Below are 25,961 nucleotides of genomic sequence, written 5' to 3'. Positions count from 1 at the left end.
GCACAATTGAAGGCAATATGAGTGAGCTACCTTTCCAAAGAGTATAGTTAAAAACATTAAACATGATTTGAAAAAGAAGGTGATTGGGGACCTGGTGGGTGGTATTTATATGTAGATTGAGTTTAGAGATTTGTTATTCTTTGGGCAATTTCTGTTTATTAGAGATTTGTTATTGGGCAATTGCCCAATAATCATATAATCTTGCATTATGTCATGATTTTATTAAAAAAATATTCTTTAATATTTCAATTTTTTTAATAGATGACATAAGAGGCATGGTTTCACAATAAAAAAAAAGCACACTAACTACAAAATGACAATTATTAATTGTAGAAATTAATTTTAAAATTTGAATTAATATATAATCTTAAAGTAAATAATACAAAGAGTTATCCTTTACATATTAGTTATATAACAAATTTGTTATGTAATTCTAACATTTATTATTAATTTGTCACTATTATTTGTAAATTATGTAAAATAATAATAATAATAATAAGTTATTCCAATAAACACTTTAATGAATAGCATGAATGGAAACTTACATGCACAATACAATTATTTTAAGAAAAACAGCTTCTAATTGAAAATATATATATATATATATATATATATAAAACCAGCATGTTAAATATAAAATTAATAATGTTACAAGAACGTATTAATATAATTTTTTTACCGTAGTTTTATTTTTTAGAATAAAAATAAACTAATGTGGATTTTAGGAACATAATTAACAATTTTTTGTAAAGTAGATATTTTTAAATCATTATAGCAATTCAATTTAAAACATACCATTTCAAAGATAGATTTAAGAAGATTCATATGTATATTATTTTACATAAAATAAGGTTATTACAAATATATGTAGGATTTTAAAAATGAACTTATGATTTTTAAATTTATATTTTAATGCTTAAAAGACTTTGTAGTTATTTATTTACATGTCTTAGTATATTCCAAGAATGAACAAGATTTCAAACAACATGTACATTTGGTATAGTAAACATTACAAAATAAAATAAAAATCAGTAAATAAACAAAACTCCTCTATTAAAATGTACATAAGAAAGAAGGAAATTGAATGACATCAATGGTTTCTAATTTTTACAAATCAAGGCCAATTAGCTTAAACTTTGCAACCTTAGAATGTCAAATTGGAAGATCTATATAAACAAACCAAACAAAACTTCATTATTTAAAATTATCTTAAATAAAAAATGCATTTTCTACTAATTTAGGGTTGTATTGTGCAAATGCTCCTTTGTTCACTTGAACATTAGTTAATAGGACCTTATCCACATTAACAAGAAGGCCGTGTGTTCCCGTTTTCATGACTTTTACGTTTTCATGAATTTTACTTTTTTTTTCCTTCTTCTTTTGCCTTTTTTCCTACTGGACCTTTTGGGCTGCCCGGCGTCTGCCCACCAGAAACCTTCGGCCTTTGAATGGATAGCTTCTCGTTCAACGTCGCTGCTTTCGCAATCTCTCGAATTGTCGCATTCCAATTCCTCATCTCCAGGAGCTTGATTGCACTCGCTGCGCCATTTCCTGCATTCGGTAAGCTCGCACAATACCCACGAATTCAATGTCTCCGTTTAGTTTCGTTTCTACACCTCCAATTCGGTTTTGCAGGTAGTTTACTTTGATTTCGAACGTTGCGCTTATCTCGTAGCTGGGCGCCCTATCAAGAGGACAAAAAGAAGACAGCCGGATTGTGTAGTTTATGTATTGACGGATGACTTTATTGGTGCTGCAGAGGTTTGCGAAGGTTTGCAATTCGTTTCCGTGCTAGACTTTGGGATTAGGTTTTTGGACGGGAAGAGAGAAGGGAGAAGGGCCGATTGCCGCCGTGGAGATCATGGCGGCGGGGTGTTTAGTGCCAGCCGCAGCCGGTAGGAAAGCTGAGTTATGGCATTCTGCATCGTCGTCCTTGTCCCCAACGTCCATACGCAACAGCTGCTTTGTTTCCATGTCGAGGAAGGATACCGACATGGTGGTGCTAAGGGCAAGTAGGAAGATATCCACTCCTCAACATCTCCATAACGAGCTGACGCGGCCCTTTGTGGGTAGCAGCATGCAGAGCTCCTTAGCTGGGGAAGGAATGTTTTCAACCTGGAGATCATTGGAGAGAACACAGGGCCGTGGGCGCCGGGGCGTTGTTACCATGGTTATTCCATTTCAACGGGGAGATGCTCGGCAGCAGCCACCTCCAGATTTGCCTTCATATTTGTTTAAGAACCGTATTGTCTTCTTAGCAATGTCGCTCGTCCCAGCCGTCACCGAGCTCGTAATGGCTGAGTTGCTGTACTTGCAATACGATGACCCAGAGAAATCCATATACATGTATATCAACTCCACGGGTACCACCAAGGATGGTGAGAAGCTGGGATATGAAACCGAAGCGTTTGCCATATACGACACTATGCGCTATGTGAAACCTCCCATCTTCACGTTGTGTGTTGGTAATGCTTGGGGTGAAGCGGCTCTTTTGCTGGCGGCAGGCTCCAAAGGAAATCGTGCTTGTTTGCCTTCTGCAACAATCATGCTCAAGCAGCCAATTGCCCAATTCCGGGGTCAAGCGACTGATATTGATATTGCTCGGAAGGAAGTTCGTAACGTGAAGGAAGAGCTGGTTAAGTTGCTCTCAAGACACACAGGACAGTCTCCTGAGAAGATTACTGATGATATTAGGCGGCCAAAATACTTCAAACCGGACGAGGCTGTGGATTATGGCATCATTGACAAGGTTCTGTATGCTGAAGGAGACGAGAAGAGGAGTATAGCTTCGGACCTCAAGAAAGCTCAATTGATCTGATCAACCATATGACAGGTATCTATCCATTTGCAATTTAGACTTTTAGGTAGTTGGCACATTGAAGCTAGGACTAGTCTGGCCTCTTTCTGTAGATCTGTAGGAATTGTATCTTTAATGAGCTCCAACAGGAACATAATCGAGGCATGCAATGTGAAGAATGCTGATGTTAATGAGCACTTTGAGCTGTACATCGAATCTTAATGTAAAAGATACCTTAGCATTTCAGACTTTGTCGGTAAACGCAGGTGCTTTCTGTCTTCCGGCTTCATTGTAGATCCGTTATTGTAGATCTGTTAAACCCCCAGGCCATCAGATACATTTTCTTTCAATATTTAGGCTCTCGGAAATTGAAATTTGTCATGACCGATCAATTAGATCTTTTGATCCTACATTAGTTGTGACAATCTCGTTGGTTTCTCTGTCCATTGGATGATTTGTAATTGTTTGCTCTTTATCTAGAACCCTAGTTCAGCAGCAGATAAAGGCTGGCATCACATGTACCATATGAACTTCTTACTAAACAATTTAACCTCTTCATTGGTGAGGTTGAAGGTTAGAATTAACGAGGTTGATCGATTCTTTATTTTTCAGCTGTTAGGAAGCAGGAAAGCAATTTTTTCAATAGAAACCAAACTTGATGTGTGAATACATAGTTTTCATAAAACCTGACAACCCGCCTATCCTAACCGTTGACTTTAAAAAGTTCACATCTAGCGTTGTATGCTATCAGGATTCTAATGTGGAACGAAGGTCATTAGAAACTAAGTCTTGCCATCAGTAGTTTCGGTGTATCAAAACTAAAGAGTCATAAAACGGAGTTTCCGTGATTTTGAATACGATGGCCGTGCTTGAGCTTGAACATGTGGAAGCACTTGACATTCAGGTAATACCCATCCCTCTGGTGAAATACTACTGTTTATCTTAAGGGCCTACTTAGATTATAAGCGGATCGGGAAAGTTAGAGATCTCAGTACAGTAATGTGCATTGAGTAATGTAGGGGTGGACAACAACGGGTGCCTCAAATAATCGCTGGGCTTGCTACAATTCAATCTTTGAGCTTTCAGACACTGCCTGTTCGTGCTCCTGCCATTATTGTTGAATATACTCAATTTAGTAGCAATCCTAGTAGACACAGTACAAATAGGATTGTTCATACTATAATCCTTAATACAAATTGATTGGTTACAAATCTACACCATCAACAAAATTGATACCAAAATTTCAACACTTAAACAAGGTTAATAAATTTCTCATTCAGCATTGGGAAGGACACGAAGAAAATGTGGACAAAATTTGTACCAACAAGACCTACAAACCGACTGGAAAAACCATGAATTATTCGCAGGTCTAGCTGTACAAATCATCCTCATCTGCAGCATCAGTACCAAAGGCCGAAGGAGCTTCCGCGGCACTCGGTGCTCCAGCAGCAGCTGGGCGATCTGGAAATCGAAACTCTGATCCAAATCCACGCGACTGCTGAAGAGTCTGAGCAAATGCTTGGTATTTCCGGATGTCAGCATCACTCACACTACGACGAGCATATTTCATTGCTTCTTCGAAGTGAGATGCCTTGATCTGCGCTACTTCTTCTACCTCATCTTCTTCCATGGCTTCAGGATTCTCCGCTCTCCTCTTTTCCCTCTCAATGTCCTACAATGAGCCAAAACAGTGAACGTTAAATCTCAAGATGCCAAGTTTCAGCTTGTCCTGCTCTCAACTTCATTTACATGCTTTAGTACAGAAAAATGGAGAGTTTTGTGACGGACAAGTCTTGAGCTATAATCGTGCAAAAGTGACATACGATTGCCGTATGTAGAACACAAAAGTGAACACACGACCCGAAGTCATAAAAAAAAAAAAAAAAAAAAAAAAAAAACGTTGAGGGATAACAGAAACCAACCTTTTCGATGTTTTCACGAATGGCGTACTTGCAAGCGCGCTGGCAGATTTCAGTGATATCTGCCCCACTGAAACCTTGTGTGTACCTGGCCAGGGCTTCCAAATCCACCTCCTTGGCTAGAGGAGACTTCCTTAAAGCTGCCTGGAAAATCCTCAAGCGAGAGGCTTCATCTGGTAGGGGAATGTAAATGAGCTGATCCAAACGTCCAGGTCTGAGAAGTGCAGAGTCTATAATATCAGGTCTATTAGTTGCCCCAATGATGAACACCGTCTTTTTGGCGTTCATACCATCCATCTCTGTAAGCAGCTGGTTTAAGACACGATCCGCAGCACCACCAGCATCACCCTGACTGCTGCCACGCTGTACAAGCGTACACAGAAGACATATAGTCAGCGCTTGCATATTTGCTAGATATGTATAGCAATCAAATACTACACGTGATATTAACAGCATTACTGAGATTCTGTTCAGCAAAGTAATTGAGATCTGCAAAAATGTATCCTTGAAACGTTACCTGATTGGCGATCGAGTCAAGCTCATCGAAAAAGAGAACACAAGGAGCTGACTGACGAGCCTTGTCAAATACATCTCGCACATTCGCTTCACTCTCACCGAACCACATGGTCAACAGCTCGGGCCCCTTCACACTGATAAAATTGGCTTGACATTCATTGGCAATTGCCTTGGCGAGCAGCGTCTTTCCACACCCAGGCGGACCATAGAACAATACACCCTTAGACGGCGACATTCCAAACTTCTCAAACTTCTCAGGATGCTCAACTGGATATTGCACAGTCTGCCAATTCAAAACATAGTAAGAAGAACAGTTGAAGCCAGATACAACAGCAGATTCGTACAAATTACAAGCTCCGAAACGTGAAACTATATGAAATTTAGGAGTTATTTTCTCGATGATCAATGTATTGCCAACTCTCTGAAGAGAATTGCGCCATCGATTAATTCCATTAATGACGCCAACTTTAATGTACCCAAGAACAACTCGACATCATAACAATAGAGCGTCAACGTTCTCGATTGAAGATGAGTATCCATATAGTGGGTCAAGACATAAGAAGTACCTCTTGGAGCTCCCGCTTAACATTCTCCAGACCTCCAATGTCTTCCCAGGTAGTATTCGGTACCTCAACCACTGTCTCTCGAAGAGCAGATGGATTGCTAATACCAAGTGCGGTTTGGAAATGTTCATTCGTTACAGCCATAGAGTTTAGCACTTCCGCATCAATTGTATCATCTTCTAAATCTATCACATCCATCTTCTCACGAATACATTGCAGTGCTGCTTCTGTGCAGAGTGCCGCCAAATCAGCACCAACAAATCCATGAGTGTCGTGAGCGATTCTCTCCAAATCAACATCCTCAGCAAGCTTCATATTCTTAGTGTGAATACGAATAACTTCCAACCGACCAACTTCATCCGGGACCCCAATATCAATTTCACGATCAAACCGGCCGAAACGTCGAAGTGCAGGGTCAATACTGTTTGGGCGGTTGGTAGCTCCCATAACAATGACATGGGCACGGGATTTTAACCCATCCATGAGGGTTAATAACTGCGATACAATTCGCCTTTCCACCTCCCCTTGAGTCTTTTCTCTCTTGGGTGCAATGGAGTCAATCTCATCAATAAAAATAATGGATGGCGCATTTTTCTCCGCCTCCTCAAAAGCCTTCCTTAGATTACTCTCGCTCTCACCAGCCAGCTTGGACATGATTTCAGGGCCATTGATGAGGAAAAAGAATGCCCCAGTTTCATTGGCCACAGCTCTGGCAATCAACGTCTTTCCGGAACCAGGAGGACCAAATAAAAGAATACCCTTAGGCGGCTTAACACCAATGGACTTGAAAAGCTGCGGATGCCGCAAAGGTAACTCTACCAATTCACGGATCTGTGCCATCTGCTTGCGGACTCCACCCACGTCATCATACCCAACTTCATCTAATCTTTCCTCATCCTCACGCCTGAATTCCAAAAAACATAAGAATATAAATAAAATACAAAACCATCGTAAGTCTCTAGATTCGGTATCGATGAACTCATATGAAAAATTGCCAAGAAACTAAACCAATATCACATATTGCAGAAAATCAACAGTGCAAAAATAATCCTAACCTATAATTCCATGCAAATGCACATGATTTAAAACTGGCGGACTAAGGTTCAATTCTACAACGATTGCTAACCTCAAAGGCTCGCCTTCGCAAAAGATTTCTGTATCAGGAGCAACGATGCAGTACTCTGCAGGGTCTGTCTCAACAACTTTAAATTCCACACTCCTCATACCTCCTCGCACCAAGAATAAATCACCTTTGCGGACTGGTCTGTAAGCTTCCAAAAAGTAAGCTGCACCGAAAACACAAATTCTCCGTCAAAACCTGATGACCTAATTCAATTATGAGATTGCATGTAAAACAAAAGCAGCGGTTTCAAAAAATGTTGCAGACTAGATAGGAACGGCGTGCCAAAACAGATCAAGTTAAACCAAGTTGGTACTTACGCTTCAAGTAAGCATCGAATAGGTTTCCAGTCACACCCTCGATTGAGTCATCAAACGGCAGTACATGAATCCGTTTACCATATTTAACATCCGGACATTGGTGAACTGATACCACATCTCCAAGGCGCACCCGAAGATTGGCCCTTACCACCTTGTTCATGCGTATTTTATGCTCATCGCAGGTGTCATCTGATAAGACAATGCACACAGTATCTTTGCGTTTCTTACCCTGCAAAACACAAGGGGGAATGGATAAAATCAGATATACTAAAACACTGCACTCGAATCATTTGCCAACAATCTGAAAGGATACATTTGACTTCATACACTCGCATATTTTAACCGAGGATTAATGCTTGCAAGAGAACAATGAACAGGAAAAAACTGTGATATAAACCTTGATCAGCACGGTGTCCCCACGAAATAGCTGCAACTTTTCCATAGTCTCCATACTTAATGCTACCACCGAATTATCATCATTCACAGCCTCATCGACAACCAAACGGTTCGGAGCCTTCTTGCGCTCCAAAATAGCGGTGGAAAAGTCTTTCTTTGGCTTGCTGTATCGAAGAAACATGCAGAATGTTCAGTAAGTGAGAGAAAATATGGGCAGCCTCGGACTAGAACGTTACAAATTCATGTCAGATGATCGAGCTCCACCTATCACGTGCAAAACAATTCCAGCATCACTTCATCAATCATAACATCCAATCAGATATATACAGTCCCAAGTTGTTGTCTCAACGCACAAAAAAGAGACCATGATGGCGTGCTAAAAGATGGCAATTCAAACTGTAGTTCTTCCGTCATTTCAATCAAGAAAATAACCACAAAAAACAAAAAAAACAAAAAAACAAAAAAAAAAAAAACGTCTGAACGGACTTCTACCTATACTCTGAAACTAGTAGCTTCTCAGTTTTGAAGACCCCAGCAACATTAATAAGTAATAAAAACTAATACTATCAAGTTACCCACTAAATTTCATTGCTTGATACGCAGTGAAAAAAAATCTGAAATTAATACAGCATGTCACCTATAATAGGCGTCCCTACCCACAACGGACGCTACTCCAATTAGCACAAAGCTCTAGCTTCGCATTGCAAACAACACCCAATGACCATTACGCCACCGAGAGCAATCCGCTGATCTTGTAAGCAAGAACCAATCAAGATTCAATTTCGAATTTGCCCATCAATAACATAATCTAATGGGTGCGTTGAGGTGCATAATTAAACGACATCGTAGAGATGCAAGACGAGAGTCGGTCAGACAGGAAACCCTAGATTACTCCACAAACATCACAAAACCCCCTACCACGCTCCAAAAAGTACCCCAAATACAAATCAACCAACAAACCACGCTAGTCCCACATTTTACATCCCACCACATCGAATTCTGGCTGCGATTTCAGTTCTAGTTCGCAACCCGCTGTCAACACCCCACGAATCCATCACCAAAAGCCAAGCTCCGCACAACATATCACTCCTTGAACAGATATAATACTGCCCGGTGCGAGAGATCCTTACGGATCCGAGGATTTCCCAGCAGGTCCAGCCGCGGGAGTCGCCATGGCCGAATCTCACAACTTCAATTCGTTCTCCAGGGAAGATCGACCGTTTTCGATGTCGTTTTCCAAATTAAATAGAAGTTACTCCCCTCCCTCCGATCTACAAAATACTAGGCATCGACCCAGCCCAAACAGCGGTGCGCTGCGTTGCGAACACAATTGAAATGGGGGCAGCGGACGAACTCGGAGCCGAGACCTACTCCGACGCGAGATCTTCATACGAAGAGGATGGCGAAGAAAAGGCGAAAGGCAAGGAGCCCTCCAGAAGGTTCCTTTTACCTCATAGGACAACGATGAGTTTATTTTTGCCATCCTCGTAACTTTATCCATCCATATTCTTGTCGTGGATCAATTTGAGCCGCAGGATTCTCAATCTGCGTAAGCGATCTCGATGTGCGGTTGCGATTCGGATTCGTTAGGCGACGGAATCTAAATGTTTGATAATGAGGAGAGTGATGATGCCACTGGGCCTATCGTGTGTCGCCACGCGGAAGTATAGGAATATCTTTGTTTCTAAATATCGTGGGAAATTCAAAAAGTGTACACTGGGGTCATTACATCGTCACCGCATTAGCTTCCTGTTTTTTTGCAAAGTTGCTTTGACCCCACATGCGTCTTATTGTTGCCCAGTTAAGCTATTCTGGATGCACATTTGCTCAATATTTCGTGGATGATAGTCCAAGTCCTCATCCTCTAAAATTCAAACTTATTATTCCTATGCTTAATGGACACCGTTGGATTTGGATACAAACCATTCAATGAACAAACTGCCACCTTTACAATACACAACAAAGCATGCTTTATAGAAAAATGGGTCAATGATTTTTTGGGGACAAGCGCCGCTGTTTTTCCTCAAGAAGCTAGAAACACGACCTAGTAAAGGTGAGCTCGGAGAGCCTATTTAAGACTCTTTAAGACCAAGGAAAAGAGAGCCCTTACTGAAGGTTTCACTAATGCTGCATACAATGGGATGTCATGAAATGAAGTGACGCATTCATGGTGAGCGTGAAATACTTTCATGCTCGGTCTTTCCGGCTTTCTCAGTGTGGCTGGTTTAGGGTGGAAGGAAGCATATCGACAAGTTTACAGGTTTTCCGTTTCGGCATTGCAATTCCTGCTGGTACTGTTCCATGGCAGCACAGGCAGCGATGTAGAAGTCGTTTCGGTGTCTACTTGTGCCTGAGTGCAAGCTGGAAGCTTTAGAACCCTTCAGTTCGGATGTTAGCACAAGATTCTACTGATCTGCCATTGGGTTCACAACTGCGCCGACTGTGAATCTTGCAGTGGTCGTTCTCATGCCCAACTTGGCAGTGAAGAAAGGAGCTATGAGACCATCGCATCTGCGACTTGAAAAACTGGTGAATACCACCCCAGTGATTTTGATGCTGCAAGCGAACTGATGAATCGATTGTGAGGCCACTGTTGAGGAACTCAGTAGTGCAATTTTCAGCTTATAGGAGCATCTGTTCCTGGATCCGCATCGTTCCTTTGCCAACCACTGCCAAGCTCCAACGATAACCAACAGTAAAGCATTTTGTCGCCACATGCACTTTAAGTCCTTGATTTCTCAAATATTACCGCCGCACTCAGGATCTGGAGTCGAAGTTATTCAAGAATGATGAGCCACTTCGACTAGAACGCGATGACATAGAGTCACTTGAGTAATCCGAGACCACGAGCATACGCATGAGCTCGTTCGCCTTGCGTTTGGCGCGATCGGAGCCAATCACTGATAAGCTACACAACATGGAAACAATCTGGTGGTTGTAGAAAGCCACTCTTTCTAATATAATTTCGTTGCTACCCTTGTAGAGAGCCAGAAGCACTGATAATGCATTTTCCCGCGACCTTGGCGAACCTGCTCTTAGAATCTCAACCAGAATTGGAAGTGCGGAGGCTCCAACAATAGCAATGGCACCTTCTTCGCAGAGGGCGAGTATAGCGAGCACGGACAGCGAGTCGTCTACGAGACCGGAGCCCCTATCACGCACATATGACATCAGCACTTGCACTACTCCCTCCTCGACCAACCTAGGCTTGTTGGCGTCATGCAAGGACAAGTGAAACAGACCCTGTAAGCACACGAGAATGACAACAATTTTTAGAGTCACAAGTTCCAAGTAGCGAAGAGTCCAAACCCTGGCGCAGTTGCTGTTTTCGATAAAACCATTGCTAGTACCATCACCTCTCGGTTCTCAATGAGGATTGGATCGAATGCTTGATCGAGATATTGTTATTTACAAGAACATCACAGGTAAACTGCATAGTAGAAGTTAAGCAAGGATTCACCTTGATGGCGTCTTTTTTGCCACGATGCCTTGGAGCGTCGCGCAAAAGCGCCAGGAGGGCAACGATAGCCAAGGGATGTCTTCCCACTACGTCACGGTAATCTTCCACGATCAAGAGGCTGAAAAGAGTAGCAGCAGCGTTCTCCTTGGACGCTGCTGTGTGGCCCCAGCGGATAACATTCAATATGGCTTCCAAAGCATTCTGTGTCTGCGTGATGCGCACGCGAACCAGTGGGTTGATGGAGAGGTTTAGGAGAGTGGTGATGACGTTCTCTTGCAAGTCTGGATCAGAAGAGTGCAGGAGGGGCAACAAGGCCTCGATCCCCCCCGCTTCAGCAATTGGACCCCTACAACTCTCATCAACTTTCGCCATCATCCGTAAATCCTTCGCTGCCGCTTGACTCTCTTTCAAGCTCTCACTATTGAGCCTAGCCACAATCTCTGCCGCAACTTCGATATCCTCTTCCTCCCTTTCGGATTCTTCCATATCTTTGAGCCTCTTAAAGCCAGCCCTCCCCTTGCCTTAAATTGGTGTACAGAATACTAAAACAGACATCAATTCCTTCTGTCTGGTTCTTTCTCACGCCGTATCTAAGACCCAAATCTAATCAGTGGCGATGTCACAGTTTCCTTTGAATATGGATCAACTCCTTCACTACTGCTATAAACGGACTCGGAAGTTGTAGGTCACCAATATCGAAATTCTCTCAAAACCCCAACCACGATCTCACTTCTCAACATCAAAACTGGCTCTTCTTCTGCATTGATGCAGTATAAGCACCTTCCTTCCGTCCAAAACTGATAGTACAACCGACAACGAAAAAAAAAAAAAAAAAAAAAAAACCTAAACTATCATAAAATAATGAAGGGAGTGGAATAAAACATGACAAATTGCGAAAGTGGAAACTACGACGTCACGGGCGGCGTTCTAAACTAAAAGGTAGGTTAAAGAACAACCGAAATTCAAAACATAACGGCAAAACTGGCACGTTAGTGACCAGCTCCTCCCTCTCATGGATAACAGTAAAATAGTAAACATTGTCACTGTGAGGTCAACCGAGGAACTCCGACTTCCGTAAATGCAGAACTCAAGCTTCTCTTCTGTAAAACTATAATGGCTTACCCAAAATCCCGATACCAAATTCATGAGATGCCATCGCCACGTTTAGAAAAATGATGGTAAAGCCGCCTCACAATTTGCTACATGAAATTCCGGCCACGCTCAATGTCGTGATCAAGGGGTCCCCACTCAAGAAGATGCAATGCAATCTTACGCGTCAAGGAAAGCACAAAACAATATCGTTCAACATTTAATGCAAAAGCATATCGGGCGTGACAATCAGACTAGTTGCTCACAAGCCAGGATAACTTTCATTACTTTCTTTTCATCTGACGAAAAAATTTCTCCTTGACTTGAATTCCATCCTTCAACTAAAATATCTCACCCGACTCCCCCACCCTTGCAAACTAATAGAGGCTCGGAAGTAGCCATCCCGTCACAGCAAACGTGTCGCCGTCATCCAAAGCCTGCATCGACAGGTGTATATCTCGACTCGTTCATGTAAGACTTGGTCCTTCCTGGAACATCTCACCGACCCAATTGCGGTTGAGAATAAACCGACACGAAGATAATTTGTGAACAATCACGCACAAGTTAGCGTTTATTTCTTGCTATTGGTCAACCAGAAGCACAGTGTTTGGGGGTAAGACGAAACGCGGCGGCTCACATCAAAGAAGTCACACCTCGTTGTTGCGGTTGAAGAAAGCTAACAATTGCGCGGAAGGTGACTACGGTGCGTTGAACGCTCCAGCTCGAAGAGTCTTTGGCGATGGCTTCAGCTTCGACGCTCCCTCACGAATTCAAAAAGAAAAAAAGAAAAAAAAAAAAAAAAAAACGCATTACGCGTTGGTTTCTCCGACGATGAATGGTCGTCATGGATGAATGAATAGAGGCCGCTTTCACACTGCCCTTGGAATCCAGCTTGAAGCCTTGAGTGGTGGAGAAAAATTGTTTGGAGGATTTGAGAAATAAAGAAACTCAACTATATAGATATTAATTTTTAAATTAATTAATAAAAAATATATTAAGAAGTTAATTTATTGATTCCCTCACTTCCCTCTCCTTATGCATGAAGATTTCTAGAAGAGTTCTTTGAAGTAGGATACTATTATAGTATATGCCTTCTATATTCTTTACTTTTTGATTTGTGCTCATGTAATCTCTAGAAATAAGTTATTTTTATTCATTTTATGTTTTAATATTTATAATCGACAATTAGATTGCTATTCAAAATGATAAGAGGAATCAAAATTTTATAGCATTATCTTGATGCATATTTTATAAATATTTAATGGTTAATAGTAAAATCTGACATAGCTCTTAAATCCAAAAAATTGTGGTTTTTAATTTTAATTTAAACTCGAAATCAATTTTGAAACAATGACTTAATCAAATCTTTAATCTTCATTGAATTTCAAATTTAAAGTTTTTTTTTTCCCATATAATTCCAAGTACATAATGGCCATAAAATATTATGATTAAAAACTAAACCTTCATAATAGAAATAGTTCTATTGATTAAAGCTTTATTTTATTTATTTACATATTTATGATTTAAAAAAACTTTTTTTTATAAAATATAATAGTTAATAAAGAAATTTTAAATAAATAGATCTGGATAATTTATTATAATATAAAAATATTATAAAGATATTTTTATATATTTAATTCAATATAATTACCTATTTTATTAAGATTTGTATTATTTTATTTAATCATAATTATATGTAAAATTACAATTCATTAAAAAAATCATAGTTGTTTAATAGTAAGTAAATTGAATTAGAATAATTTTACTTTGTAAATTTTATATTACTAATATGTATTTTTAGATGTTATTTGTTATTGAAAATGATAATGATAAACTTGAGATTTTATTCAAGCTTAATTCTACGAACAATCTTGTTTACAATAATACAACAATAAACATAAATATTATTGTGACTTTAATTGCATTTATTATATCACAATAGATTAAAAACAAATATTTACATGGTTGTATTGATATTCAAATTATATACAACCATATAAATGTTTATAAAGCTTTTGAACACAACTTGTTTCCATGGATCATATAAAAGTATCAAATAAACAAAATTTACATTATTGATAACAATCAAAAAAATTACAAGTACCATTAAATTGGTTGTTATATGTTAGGAAACATAAAGTTGGAGAATAGTGTATTAGAAAAATAAAGAGGATAGAACAGCCAATAAAAGAGTACTAACATTCAAATTATTGGAGATCATGATAAGATAAGAAGATAAGAGAAAGATGAAGCATAGTTTTAAAAGAATATTAAATACTGGTATGAGGGTGAGTCTAAAGGGCATAGGCTCCACCTATATTTTCCTCTTACGTTTTTATTTTTTTAGTTTTAGTAAGGTTTTTATTTTTTTTATTTTTTATGAATCGAATAAAAAGTGATGATAAAAAGCATATGTTACTATTAAAGGAAATTATCACTTCTATGAAAAGACTATCAAGGGGCATTAACAATAGTTAAATACTTGGATTCATTCTTATCCATTTGTACACTTCAAATTTTTGAAAGAATAATCTCCATTCTATTTTATTACTTTGAGGTCTACAATTGACATTTAATATATAATTGGACAATATGTTTTTTGAAAGACTCTTATGTGAATCAATCACTTATTTGACTGGCAAAAAAATTAATTAATTTAGAAAAAAGTTAAAAAGTCTTATAAAATTAAAATTAATAAACATGTGAATTTCTTTTAAATAAAATAGAACAATTCTAAATATTACATATACTTAGAGAAAAATTAGTAAGATAAATAAAAGTTCAAAACTATAAGTAAATTTTAAAATTTTATAAAAAACAAAAATAGAATCATTAAACTTATATGTTAGGAGTTTACAAGACTGATTTTGAGTAAAATTGAATTTAATTTGTTTTTAAGAAAAATAGTACAAAGACTTTAACTAAACATGTTTTAAATTGTGTTATATTAAATAAAAAACATTTCTATTAGTAATTGTTATTTTTAAAATTTTTTATGCTCTCTCTCTCTCTCTCTCTCTCTCTCTCTCTCTCTCTCTATATATATATATATATATATACATAATGTTACTAATTTATTTATTTTTAATTCAAATAGTAATTTTAATTAATACTAATTTAATTTTAAAAATAGAGTAAAGAATATAAACATCAAAATACTTTATAAATATTAAGTTAAAAATAGGATATATGTACTTATATATATATATATATATATATATATATATATTCTTTAGAAATAATATATCAAAGTAAGTTATTGATACTATAAAATAAAAAATCAAATCTAAATGTAATTCAGAATAAAAAATAAAAAATAAAACAATACCTTATAAATTTGATATATGCATATATATATAAATTGAATTTTACAAATAGTTCTTAGAAAAAACCAAATAGTATAGAATGCAAGTAAGTAAATATACAGTTTTGGTTTGTAGAATATTTTAAATTTTTATGTAGAAATAAGTTTATTATTAAATTTTCCAACAATTTTTCGTTAAATTTTTCTTGAACCTTTTAATAATAAAGTACATCAAATTTTTATTCTATAAAAAATATAAAATATTTATATTTTTCTTTTTATTTAGTATCACAATGACTATTTAAAATATTATAATAAAAAATATTTTATCATTTTAAAATATATTTATATATAAATTAATAATTTTTTTATCAAAACAATGGATCTTGTAATATAATTGATAATGAATTCATGTTTTATACTTAATTTAAATTTATTAATAACATCTTTTTCTTCAATCCCTCTTTGCAATTTCAAAATATTGATTAAAATAACTGATTGGTAATTTGAACTGATTGATATATTTTAAATGCGCTATAAAAAATTACAAACTGAAAAACAAAGAAAAAATGTAAAACGACCTGATATTTACTAGATACAAAAAGTTTGCAAAGGATTCTAATGAAATAATCAATGTTTTTTTTTAAAAAAACTTCTTGTTGTAATGATTTTGTGTGTGGTTATATTTTAAATTGATTAATAATTATTTATTTAAAAATTATATATATATTTTTTATTATGAGAATGATATTTGATTATTACATTGTTATTTGAGGAAATTAGAATCAACAGAAAATTCGGAATAACCTTCTCAATCTTTGACAATGCTTCTCTATAGAATTTTCAACTCAAAGTCTTAATCATTACAAAGTATGCAAATTTAGGTTTTTTTGAAAAAAAAAAATGCTCACATCATGTTTTTCGAAAAAGAACTCAAATTTATTTTTTTGTTTTTGTTATTTTAATTTTTCATGTTCATCCTTTCATATATATATATATATATATATATATATTAAATCATGATATTAGGAGGGATTGTGTAGAAGCTGCTAAATATCTCAGTTGACTTTGTATATACATTTGGCTTATTTAGTCCCAATAAATTTTGTACTCAACAGTTAAATTATTACTAGCTTATTTTATTTATTTATTATAAAATTATGAAAATTTTATTTTTAAAAACGCATAATTAGTTAAATTTGAATAGTAGTTAACATTTCAAGACAGAATATCCAAGGTATGAAATTTTATCATGTTTTCTACAAAAATATCATTTCTTCATATATTCACAAAGCACTGAAACTGAAAATATATAAAATTGAGTTGAACATTTCATCTTTAAAAATTCGTAATATATATTCGATTTTTTTTCCCAAAAGTAATTTTGGACGGATGTTATTCATTTGCATAAGAATAAATCAGACAAGAAACTCTAATCACTTCATATAGATAATAGCATTAATAATAGTTTATTGATTCTTTTGAGTAACTCAAAACCACATCAGAGTTATTTGTTACATTTTCATTTTCTTTACCTTTTTAGTTTTATATTTGTCTACTAGCAAATAATTTCATGTGTTTTTTCTAATCTCAAATTAAATACAATAAACACTCATTTTAAGGTTTTGTAGGAGAAGGTCAATTGACAAGCTACTTGACATTGTAAATTTTCAATATGTAAGTGATGGTTTGGTTTTAATGTTACAATTTGATTTTAAAATAAACTATTTACTTATTTATTAATATCATAATAAAGTTTTTTTCAAATTAATTTTTTAGTGAATAATTTACATACAAGTCATCAATAAATCAATGTATAAAAAGTCTTAATTTTTAAAAAAAATATAGTATTCTTTTTAAATACTTCAGTTATAGTATAGTATGAGAAGCATTTAAAAATATATATATATATATATATATATATTTATATACACCCTTAATTTTTAAAATGGTTTTTTTAAAATTTGAGTAAGTTTTAATATCATATGTATCCTTCTTTCTGTTCATTATACTGTAGATGTTATAATGTAATAATGTATCAGTGCAGATGTTATAGATACAAACACTATCAATTTTATTCTAGTTGGTATTATTTTGGGAAAAAAATCTTAGATAATCGTTTATTAATCAGCTGGATCATCAATAACATCTAAAACATACCGATTTACTTTTGAATGTGATAATCAGCACGAATATATTTTAGTTCATTTTTCATGTGAGTTTGGTTTGATCAGAATTATTAATCTGATAATTTAAGAAAAGAGTGAAAATTCTCTTTTATCTGCAAAAAAATAAAATAAAAGAAAAGAAAAGGAAGGAAAGAAAGAAAACTTTTGTTTTTTTTTTTGTTAATTCCTTGAATGAATGTTGTTGTTGTTTTTAAAGTTTGAAATGAAGCCCTAACCAAGCCCGTTAAATTTACTGACCATGGAATCAAAACGTTAGTTTTGATTATATATATATATATGTATATATATAGATATTACTAAATATCACATGTAAATGTACAATTTTTAAAATTTCATATTCAAATATATAATTTCTACATATTAAATTCATACCCACTAAATTTTTTATTAAGGTATACCATAAGATTCTCTTCAGTTGAGAGAAACTTTAAACTATGACTCAAACAAATAAACCACAACTCACAAGCAAAATAAAAGGGAAAGTTTAGAATGTGATTTCCTCTAAGATTTTCACAAAAAAAAGAAAAAGAAAAAGAAAAAGAAAGTTGTTTGGTGACTATATTAGATCTTCCATAAAATACATTTTTGCGCATTTCTATTAAAAATTACAAAGATTTGAAGTGACTTTACTTGTTAGAATGGATAAAGAAAAGTGCCAAATGTTTGGAAGAACAGCAAATCTTAAAAAGATACATTGTAATCACTTCAGAGCGGTGGATACACCCATCAGAAGTTGATAATCGTCACGTGGGATGCATACCCGCCATCCTGATGTACCCGGGATGTTCTGATACCTGTTGTTGAGGACTGGGGGACCCTTGTATCAGCAACACCAGAGCGAAGTGTGCGCACTGCTTTCAAGCTTTCCCGCACTCGCTTGGCTTGCCTTTTCCTCTTTGCTAGTAAATTTTTCAATTTGTTGTGTCCTGGCGCTAGATTTCTGCTTCAGCGAAGCCGGTGCTTACTCGTGAAGGATTTGCGAAGTCGTGAAGGTTTCAAAGGAATAGGATTTTTCCAGTCTTGCTCTCCGAAAGCTCCAAAGTGTGTAGTCTGTTTTCGTTTGTTGTGATCGTTTTTTTTTCTTTTTCTTTTGCAACTTCGTGTTTAATCTTGCTCTGGATGGGTTTTTGCGGTCGGCTTTAGGGATATTTTGAGCTTAAGGTTTTGTTTTTTGTGACTGGAATTGCAGAACTGAATGCTTGGAATTACAGATTCTTTCAAAGTTTTTGAAGAGTTTGGGAATCTTGATTCGGTTTGTTTAGGTTTGGTCGGGGACTAGGGACCAGGGTTGTAGATTTTTTCTGGGCGATGGGGGGAGGAGGGGCCGCGCAGGGGGAGGGCGAGGATTTGCCGCAGGCAAATGTGAAGCGCGTCGTGAAGACGAAGCTGCAGGAGCTTGCGTTGGGGCATTATGGTGAGGAGCGGGATGTGTCTGTGAACAAGGATGCGCTCCTCGCGTTCTCCGAAAGCGCCAAAATTTTCATCCATTTCCTTTCCGCGACGTGAGTGCATCAATGTTTTCGCATTTCCCTCCCTTTGTCTGTGTTTGTCCATTTTAGAATTATGTTAGACTTCAGCAATTTTTCATGACTGGTATGAACTACATTGTTCAGCTCCACTGCCTCCTTTTCCGAGAAAAATTCGTACTCACAGATTTCTCAAGGGATTTGTGAGTGTTTTGAGTATTTAGAAAATTCAAGCTTTGAAGAGTAGCTTGTACGCGGTCACCTTCTCTGTCGTCCATTTCCCTCTCTTTCAACGCTCATGTAGAGGCTTCCGTTCCCTGTTCTTTTGTATTTTTTTTTCTCGCTGGAGCGTATTGTGCTGAACTGCATCAAGAGACTTTCTATCAAGTGGCATGGAACGGAACTATGCAGTAATCAAATTGAACTGTTCATAATTTTATGTCCCGTGCAGAGCGAATGAAATATGTCGAGAATCAAAGCGGCAAACTGTCAATGCTGATGACGTGCTCAAGGCGGTAGAGGAATTGGATTTTCCAGAATTTTCTGAGCCTTTGATGCGCTGTCTTGCAGGTTGGTCTTCTTTTATTACTCCTTCCGTTATGTTTGAGTGCGATATCAAGAACTTTGTAAATACTTAGAATTGGCATGGATTTCTTTCGGACTGTGTAAGTTGCTGTAGCGGTTGGCAGACAAAGCTATTTCATGCTTACGTGTCAAGCTGAAAATTCGCATTTTTTCTAGAATTAGTTTTACAGACTTGTACTGTTAAGTTTTTTCTGCGCTAAGATTAGCTACTCATTGCAGCATTTCGAAAGGACCAAGAAGCTAAGAAACAAGACAAACGTAAGAGTTCTGGTGCATCCACGCCCAGGAAACGAAAGTCCGACGGAAATTTTGTTGACGATAACCCTGCTGCAAACGAAGACTACGAAGATGGAGTGGCAATGGCTGACGATGATGACACAACAGACAACTAATCATCCTCATATCCTGCGTATGTGATTTACTAAGGATGCTCATGCAGTTTGACACCATCGACTTAAGACGAGGAGCAAGGAGGACTCTGGAAGTCTGTCTCCAGCTTCTTATTCGAGTTGCAACACGCTGCCTCATAATTGGCTGTCCAATTGGTGCTTGTGATAGATCTGCATCTGCGTGCATCCAATGTTGTTGGTTATTTTGGAACTTTGTCGAGTGGGAAGGGGCATTGCTGAGGTGTGACCGCTCATTCACGAAGCAAGTGGAGAATGAAGCACTGTCCCAGCTTCATATGCTTGTTGACGCCAAGAGGAGCAGAATGTGCACCTTCTGAGCAGAGTTAAGAGTCAAGGCAGTTGGTTGCCTGTGTATAGTCTGTTTGTACGAAAAGAGGGGCTTGATTCCATAACTTTTTTTTATGTTGTGACTCGTGTGGTTTGCGCTTCTCTAATTTTCTCATGTAACAAGAAATGTTTCCAAGTTTTTCATGTACTCTCTGAGAGGGTATTCAGCTTAACGTTTCTGGTCTTCTTCGGCTATGCCTTCACGTATGCATAACCTTGTACGGCTTCGGCGCTGTAATAAATCATCCACACACTGAGCCGTGCGACATGGGATTTGAAGAAAGTTTGAATGTGCACCAACGTCAAGACTTGATTCCGCTGTGACCCCGACCTCTTTGCAAGCTCTGCACCTGGTTGGGACTCTTGCCACTGATGGATGTGAACCTCTAAATCCATCCTTCATCATGTTGTCTCTCTGATTACATACGAGCATTGAATACCGACCTTCCACGTTCCAATTTAATTGTCAGAATAGGATCATTGACTACTGCCGTTCAATAACTTCAAGTTGTTCAGAGATTAATCAACCAGCGCTCTTGTGCTCATTACTTAGTTGCTCGGCATTGGCCTTTACTTGGCTTAGAGATTATGAGTACCAATCTTTGTTTGTTCAAAGTTCCGGCTATTTTGCTATGAATATTTACCATTCGTTTTAAAAATATATCAAGGGCAAAAGTTAACCAAGGAGTTTTTCCAATTTCAATCAATTACAAGTTTTGAGAGTTAAGGCATCACATTTTCTCTTTTAATCATGAAGACTTTCTTTAAAGAATCAACATTTTCTCCTCTAAGCATGAAGACTTCTTCAAATAATCAACTTCTTTACTTGTAATTTTGTATAATCAAATGTAGCAAGTTTGGAATAAAAAAGGTATTAAATATATATATATATATATATATATATATATATATTGTCTAGATTAGCACCAAGATTTCAAAGAGATGTTATGTTCCAATTACCTATGAACATGTCTAAAGTCAAATTTGCATCTACAAAGCTTCTAATAAATTTTCCAACAAAATATTAACATTTCAATCTACTTTTTACTTATTATTATTTAATTTTACTCCATTTCTATTTATTCAAGTAAATATCCTAGTAACTATGGATGTCTATGATAACATTATATGAACATATTAGTATGGATCAACATTTGGTGTGATTTTAAATTGTATTTTTAAAAATTTTTGGATTTAGAAACTTATAAAGAATATTATGTTTGCCTATTAAGGTTAAATTTAGATAGTATAGTATATCATTGATTAAATATTTTTGCCTTTTTATATCTTTTCTTTGGGTTTATATTTATCTTTACAATTATTTTTTGTAATTTGTGCTTTTTTAGTGCCTCTATCATAAAGCATTGGTTTCTAATAGTGTACAAAATATCTTCATCATTTGAATATTATATGATGTTTCATTGCTCAAGTTGATGTTTGAGATTTAACGGTGAAGTATTAAGCTTATACTTATAATAAAGAATTTATAAAGTTATAGATTTAAGATTAGAGTATTTTAGTTTTTATTCTATATTAATAAGCATTATATTTTTAAAATAATAAAAAAATCTAGATAATATGTTTTAAGGTATGATTTAGGATTTAAGATATAATATGTTCTTTATGATTTTTGAGCTTAGTTGTATGTAAATAGAAAAACCAAATTGTAAAGAATTTATACAATATTTAAGTAAGAAATTATCTACTTCTATATAGATGTTGTAAAAAGGGTTAAAATTAATTAATACTTATTGTCATTTTCTGAAAGGCTTAATGGTATTGTATTGCAAAAATTATGTATAAATAAAGATATTCAACTTATATATTATTTCATGAAATGAATAAAAGATATTCAAGAAGAGGGAGAGGAGGAAGAGGGAGAAGGGAAGAGTAGAATAGACACTTGTTTTTGTAAAAGATGGACCACATGTTCTAAAAGACAGACATGGAGATGTATAAATGTATCCAACAAAATGGTTGGGTATGAAAAAGTGTAGATGTATCCAATAAAATAGTTATGCATAAAGATCACAATAAAGATTATTTTTATTTTGAATAAAACTAAGAGCTATTATTATTATTCTTATTATTATTATTATTATTATTATTATTTTAAAATAAATTTATCTTTAATTAGATTAAATTATCTAAATAATATTAAGTTTTTTTAAATTAATTTAATAAAAGAAAAGAATTCAAATTTATCATGGAATAATTAAAGCTAAACTTATGTAAAATTTTAGAAAAGAGGCATAATTCAATAAGTAACTAACTGAATCTAAGTTGTTGTAATTGAAAGTATGATTCTATTTTTTTAATTTCTAAAAAAAATCATAAAATTCAAAATCATATACAAATCCTTGAATATTTCTATACCACAAGATATCCACCTCAAAAACATGAAAAAAGAAACATGTAGCTTGATGGATGTACTTCTACCTCATAGATAAAATTAAGTAGATGCACTTTTTGTCCGTGGATGGAAAAAAAGTGATAAATACAAAATAAATAAAAAATTTAAAAATCAAGTTTTTATAATGTAAAGAGGTTAAATTTTTTATTTTTTGTTCAAATTTTATATTTGGCAAAAACTCAACTCTCTTTCACATAGTAAGTTACTTGCTTAAATGATACTCCAAAAAGTGATCTAATAAGGTGTCCTACAAGTTTAATTTCAAATACAAATTCTTGCAAGGAAAAACTTTAATACTCTCTTAAAAAATACGAAGTTCTCTACAAACAAACATATTTGTGATTTTTAAAACTTCATAGGTATCAAAGTGGTATAAATATAGTTTCTTTAAGTAAATCCTATTTGAATTTAAGCCAAAAAATAATACTTACTTCACTACAACTCCATGGTACAATTTCAGAAAATTCCTTATTCCATTGCATCTCACTAATTATTATCAAGGATAATAAAAGTGCCTTCAAAAAAGAAATGAGTTGCATGATGTCTCTTGCATTGGCATACTTTTAACGAAGCTTATTGCTTGACCCCTGAACAACAACCTACTTATTTAATCAACCATTAGATCCAAATCAACATAAAGAATCAACTTGAACAAAATTAAATGACAAATAATAATAAAAAAGAGTCCAAAAGCACAAAATACGTATCTAAAGAGATGTCTTGTCTAATAGAAATATCAAAATAGGACCTTAGGCTTTGCAATTAAAGTATAAGTAGAAATAGTACATCCTTCTTTGCTTGAGTTGATGTTGTCAAATTCAACTCCATTGAATGGCAAAGTGACATTTTGTATAAAAAAACTATCAATACCAAAAAATGTGGCTTCTTTGAAAGCACATTGAAAGTTAGAATGTATAATATCCATCCAAAACTACAGCTTCTCAAAAGTATTAAAAACATCAATAATTTTTGTAATTATTTCTTTTTAAATTTTTTATTTAATAAAAATAGAATAAAATCAATACACTTTAGATAAACATCAATGCATGGAAAAAAAAACTCTCTTACACAAATAACATAGTTGACACACACCTTGTAGCATGTCTTGGTGCAAAACTAAAGTATTGATAGAAAAATTTGCTTCATTAGAACATCCTTCAAATTAAAAAATGTCTAAATTTTTTGTGCATGAATCTATATAATAAGCCAAAATAACTTGATTTGTGATATAATGGTTTCAAAAAAGAGATATGTCAATATATATATATATATATATATATATATATATTATTTTATATATATATTATTTTTTTAGTTCAAACATTATTCACAAGTGGTAGAAATTCAATCTTCTTGACATTATTAACACATTAATCTTGTGCTATTTCAAGCGTTTCGGCATTAATTGAATGCAACTTAACATGTGTAAGTTTGAAAAGATCCTCTTGAGCTAATTTGGAGGCTATATATATTAATTTTCTTTCTACAATTGTTGAATTTTTAACAGATCTATTAGAATGCTTTTTAAATTTGAGAGATTTATACAACAAAAGTAAAAATATGGGCATAGAAGCATATATTGTAATTGCCACTATAATTTCAATTTGTAAATTTTATGCACTAATAATAAAAAATAGTATAAAATCTAAAATATTATTTACAAAATACATTAGATATTAGGACAACAGCTATAAAGCTTGAGGAGGATCCAATCTAAGTGGATTGCAAAGATTGAGATAGGAACTAAACCTGAAATAAAGTCATCAAATATGCACAGTCATATAGGACAACAAAATATTTGACAAGTTCTAAAATCCTTCACAGTCTAATGTCTAGCCAATTTAAAAAATTCTCTCTTCTCAAAGAGGCCATACTCAGTAAAAAAATAAACATCCATATATATTTTTTTAATTTAATTTAATTCAAAAATATGTAATTAAAAAAAATGTGAGTGCAAACATAACAAAGTAAGAACTAATAGAGGAGGTCTTTTGTGTATCATGTAGAATCCACCTTCATAGATGTATACAAAATTCCTTGATGTATGCCTTTCCTATTGTTTTACTATAAAACACCTTGTAAAATGCCCTATAGAATGCCTTGATGAACTATAAAACTTTATTAAGTAAATATAAAAAATTATAAAAGATTCAATTTGCCAATTACTTATTTGTGGCAATTGAAATTATTGCTATATAATTCTTGGTCTTTAAATTTATTACAAAGGCCTATATTTCTTAAAATTAATATAAGATTGATAAAGTTAAAAAAGAAAATTCAAATTCTTTGCAAGAAAGATAAGATAATTTAAAACATCTTTAAAAACAAAGAAGATTCTCATTGTCTTAGATGATGTGAGAAGTAAAAGGTAATTTAATGAACTATTAAATATTAATAAGTTTAAAGATGATAAAAATAATAAATTAATTATAATTATTTGTACTTAGAGGTCTTTAGAACAACATGTAGTAATGCATAAAAGAGTATATTTAAAAATCTTTGATAGAATTTAATCTATAGAATTATTTTCTATGTATGCTTTTGCAACCAATTAACTTTTTTTATTATATTTAAAAAATATGGCTAAAAATATCATTAATATTTTTAGTTGACTCCCATTGAATTTAAAAGTCATGTATAATTACCTAACAAGATACTAATGATTGAAAGAATAAATAATATTGAGAATTTTTCCATACATGATCAATTGCATAATATGAGCAATATGCTTGCTAAGACAATATTTAGAGGATCTTGATATTGAGATTTATATTTAGCTACATTAAATAATTAGGATCAAGTAGTAAGTATTAAATTATTACCTATTGAATCTTATACTTTAAAATTTTTATATTGATAATTTTTTTTAAAAAAATATATTATTTAATAATAAATATATATATTTATTTTTTTATAATATAAAATTTATTTAAGAACCATGTTTTAAAAATTTGGAGAAATAATTAGATTAACAAAAACATTTGGAAGAAAATATTATAAACTATACAAATCTTTATTTGTTAATTGATTACTTTTGTAAGGATATCAAATTTCTTTTAACTTTTTAAAGACAAAATCCTGAAATTT

At 34.4% G+C, this 25,961-nt stretch overlaps 4 protein-coding genes across 5 annotated transcripts; 2 read left to right on the top strand and 2 right to left on the bottom strand.

The window, feature by feature from the left end:
• The first annotated feature begins 1,487 nt into the window (after positions 1–1,487).
• Positions 1,488–3,043, top strand: LOC112278069 (ATP-dependent Clp protease proteolytic subunit-related protein 4, chloroplastic). The gene is made up of 2 exons (XM_024511099.3): positions 1,488–1,560; positions 1,760–3,043. Exon 2 carries the CDS (start codon positions 1,862–1,864, stop codon positions 2,816–2,818), a length of 957 nt encoding a protein of 318 aa, XP_024366867.1. The 5' UTR covers positions 1,488–1,560; positions 1,760–1,861; the 3' UTR covers positions 2,819–3,043.
• A 995-nt stretch (positions 3,044–4,038) lies between these two features.
• On the bottom strand, positions 4,039–8,972 carry LOC112278066 (cell division control protein 48 homolog A). The gene is made up of 8 exons (XM_024511095.3): positions 8,762–8,972; positions 7,633–7,795; positions 7,236–7,464; positions 6,922–7,081; positions 5,799–6,699; positions 5,234–5,515; positions 4,720–5,079; positions 4,039–4,469 (listed from the first exon to the last, which is right to left on the bottom strand). Exons 1-8 carry the CDS (start codon positions 8,803–8,805, stop codon positions 4,167–4,169), a joined length of 2,442 nt encoding a protein of 813 aa, XP_024366863.1. The 5' UTR covers positions 8,806–8,972; the 3' UTR covers positions 4,039–4,166.
• Positions 8,973–9,577: 605 nt separating this feature from the next.
• On the bottom strand, positions 9,578–12,714 carry LOC112278067 (U-box domain-containing protein 1). The gene is made up of 2 exons (XM_024511097.3): positions 11,092–12,714; positions 9,578–10,874 (listed from the first exon to the last, which is right to left on the bottom strand). The coding sequence occupies exons 1-2, from the start codon at positions 11,575–11,577 to the stop codon at positions 10,389–10,391; spliced, it is 972 nt and encodes a 323-aa protein (XP_024366865.1). The 5' UTR covers positions 11,578–12,714; the 3' UTR covers positions 9,578–10,388.
• Positions 12,715–18,568: 5,854 nt separating this feature from the next.
• On the top strand, positions 18,569–20,536 carry LOC112277720 (DNA polymerase II subunit B4). Of its 2 annotated transcripts, none has more exons than XM_024510369.3 (4): positions 18,569–18,714; positions 18,936–19,175; positions 19,591–19,709; positions 19,944–20,536. In XM_024510369.3, exons 2-4 carry the CDS (start codon positions 18,982–18,984, stop codon positions 20,114–20,116), a joined length of 486 nt encoding a protein of 161 aa, XP_024366137.1. In that variant the 5' UTR covers positions 18,569–18,714; positions 18,936–18,981; the 3' UTR covers positions 20,117–20,536. The 2 variants fall into 2 exon arrangements, with proteins under 2 accessions (XP_024366137.1, XP_024366136.1); XM_024510368.3 differs by having other exon boundaries at positions 18,863–19,175.
• The last annotated feature ends 5,425 nt before the right edge of the window (positions 20,537–25,961 follow it).

Source organism: Physcomitrium patens, chromosome 26 (genome assembly GCF_059467195.1).
Source record: "Physcomitrium patens ecotype Gransden chromosome 26, ASM5946719v1, whole genome shotgun sequence".
Lineage (NCBI taxonomy): Eukaryota > Viridiplantae > Streptophyta > Bryopsida > Funariales > Funariaceae > Physcomitrium > Physcomitrium patens.
This window is presented reverse-complemented; position numbering and strand designations above follow the sequence as displayed.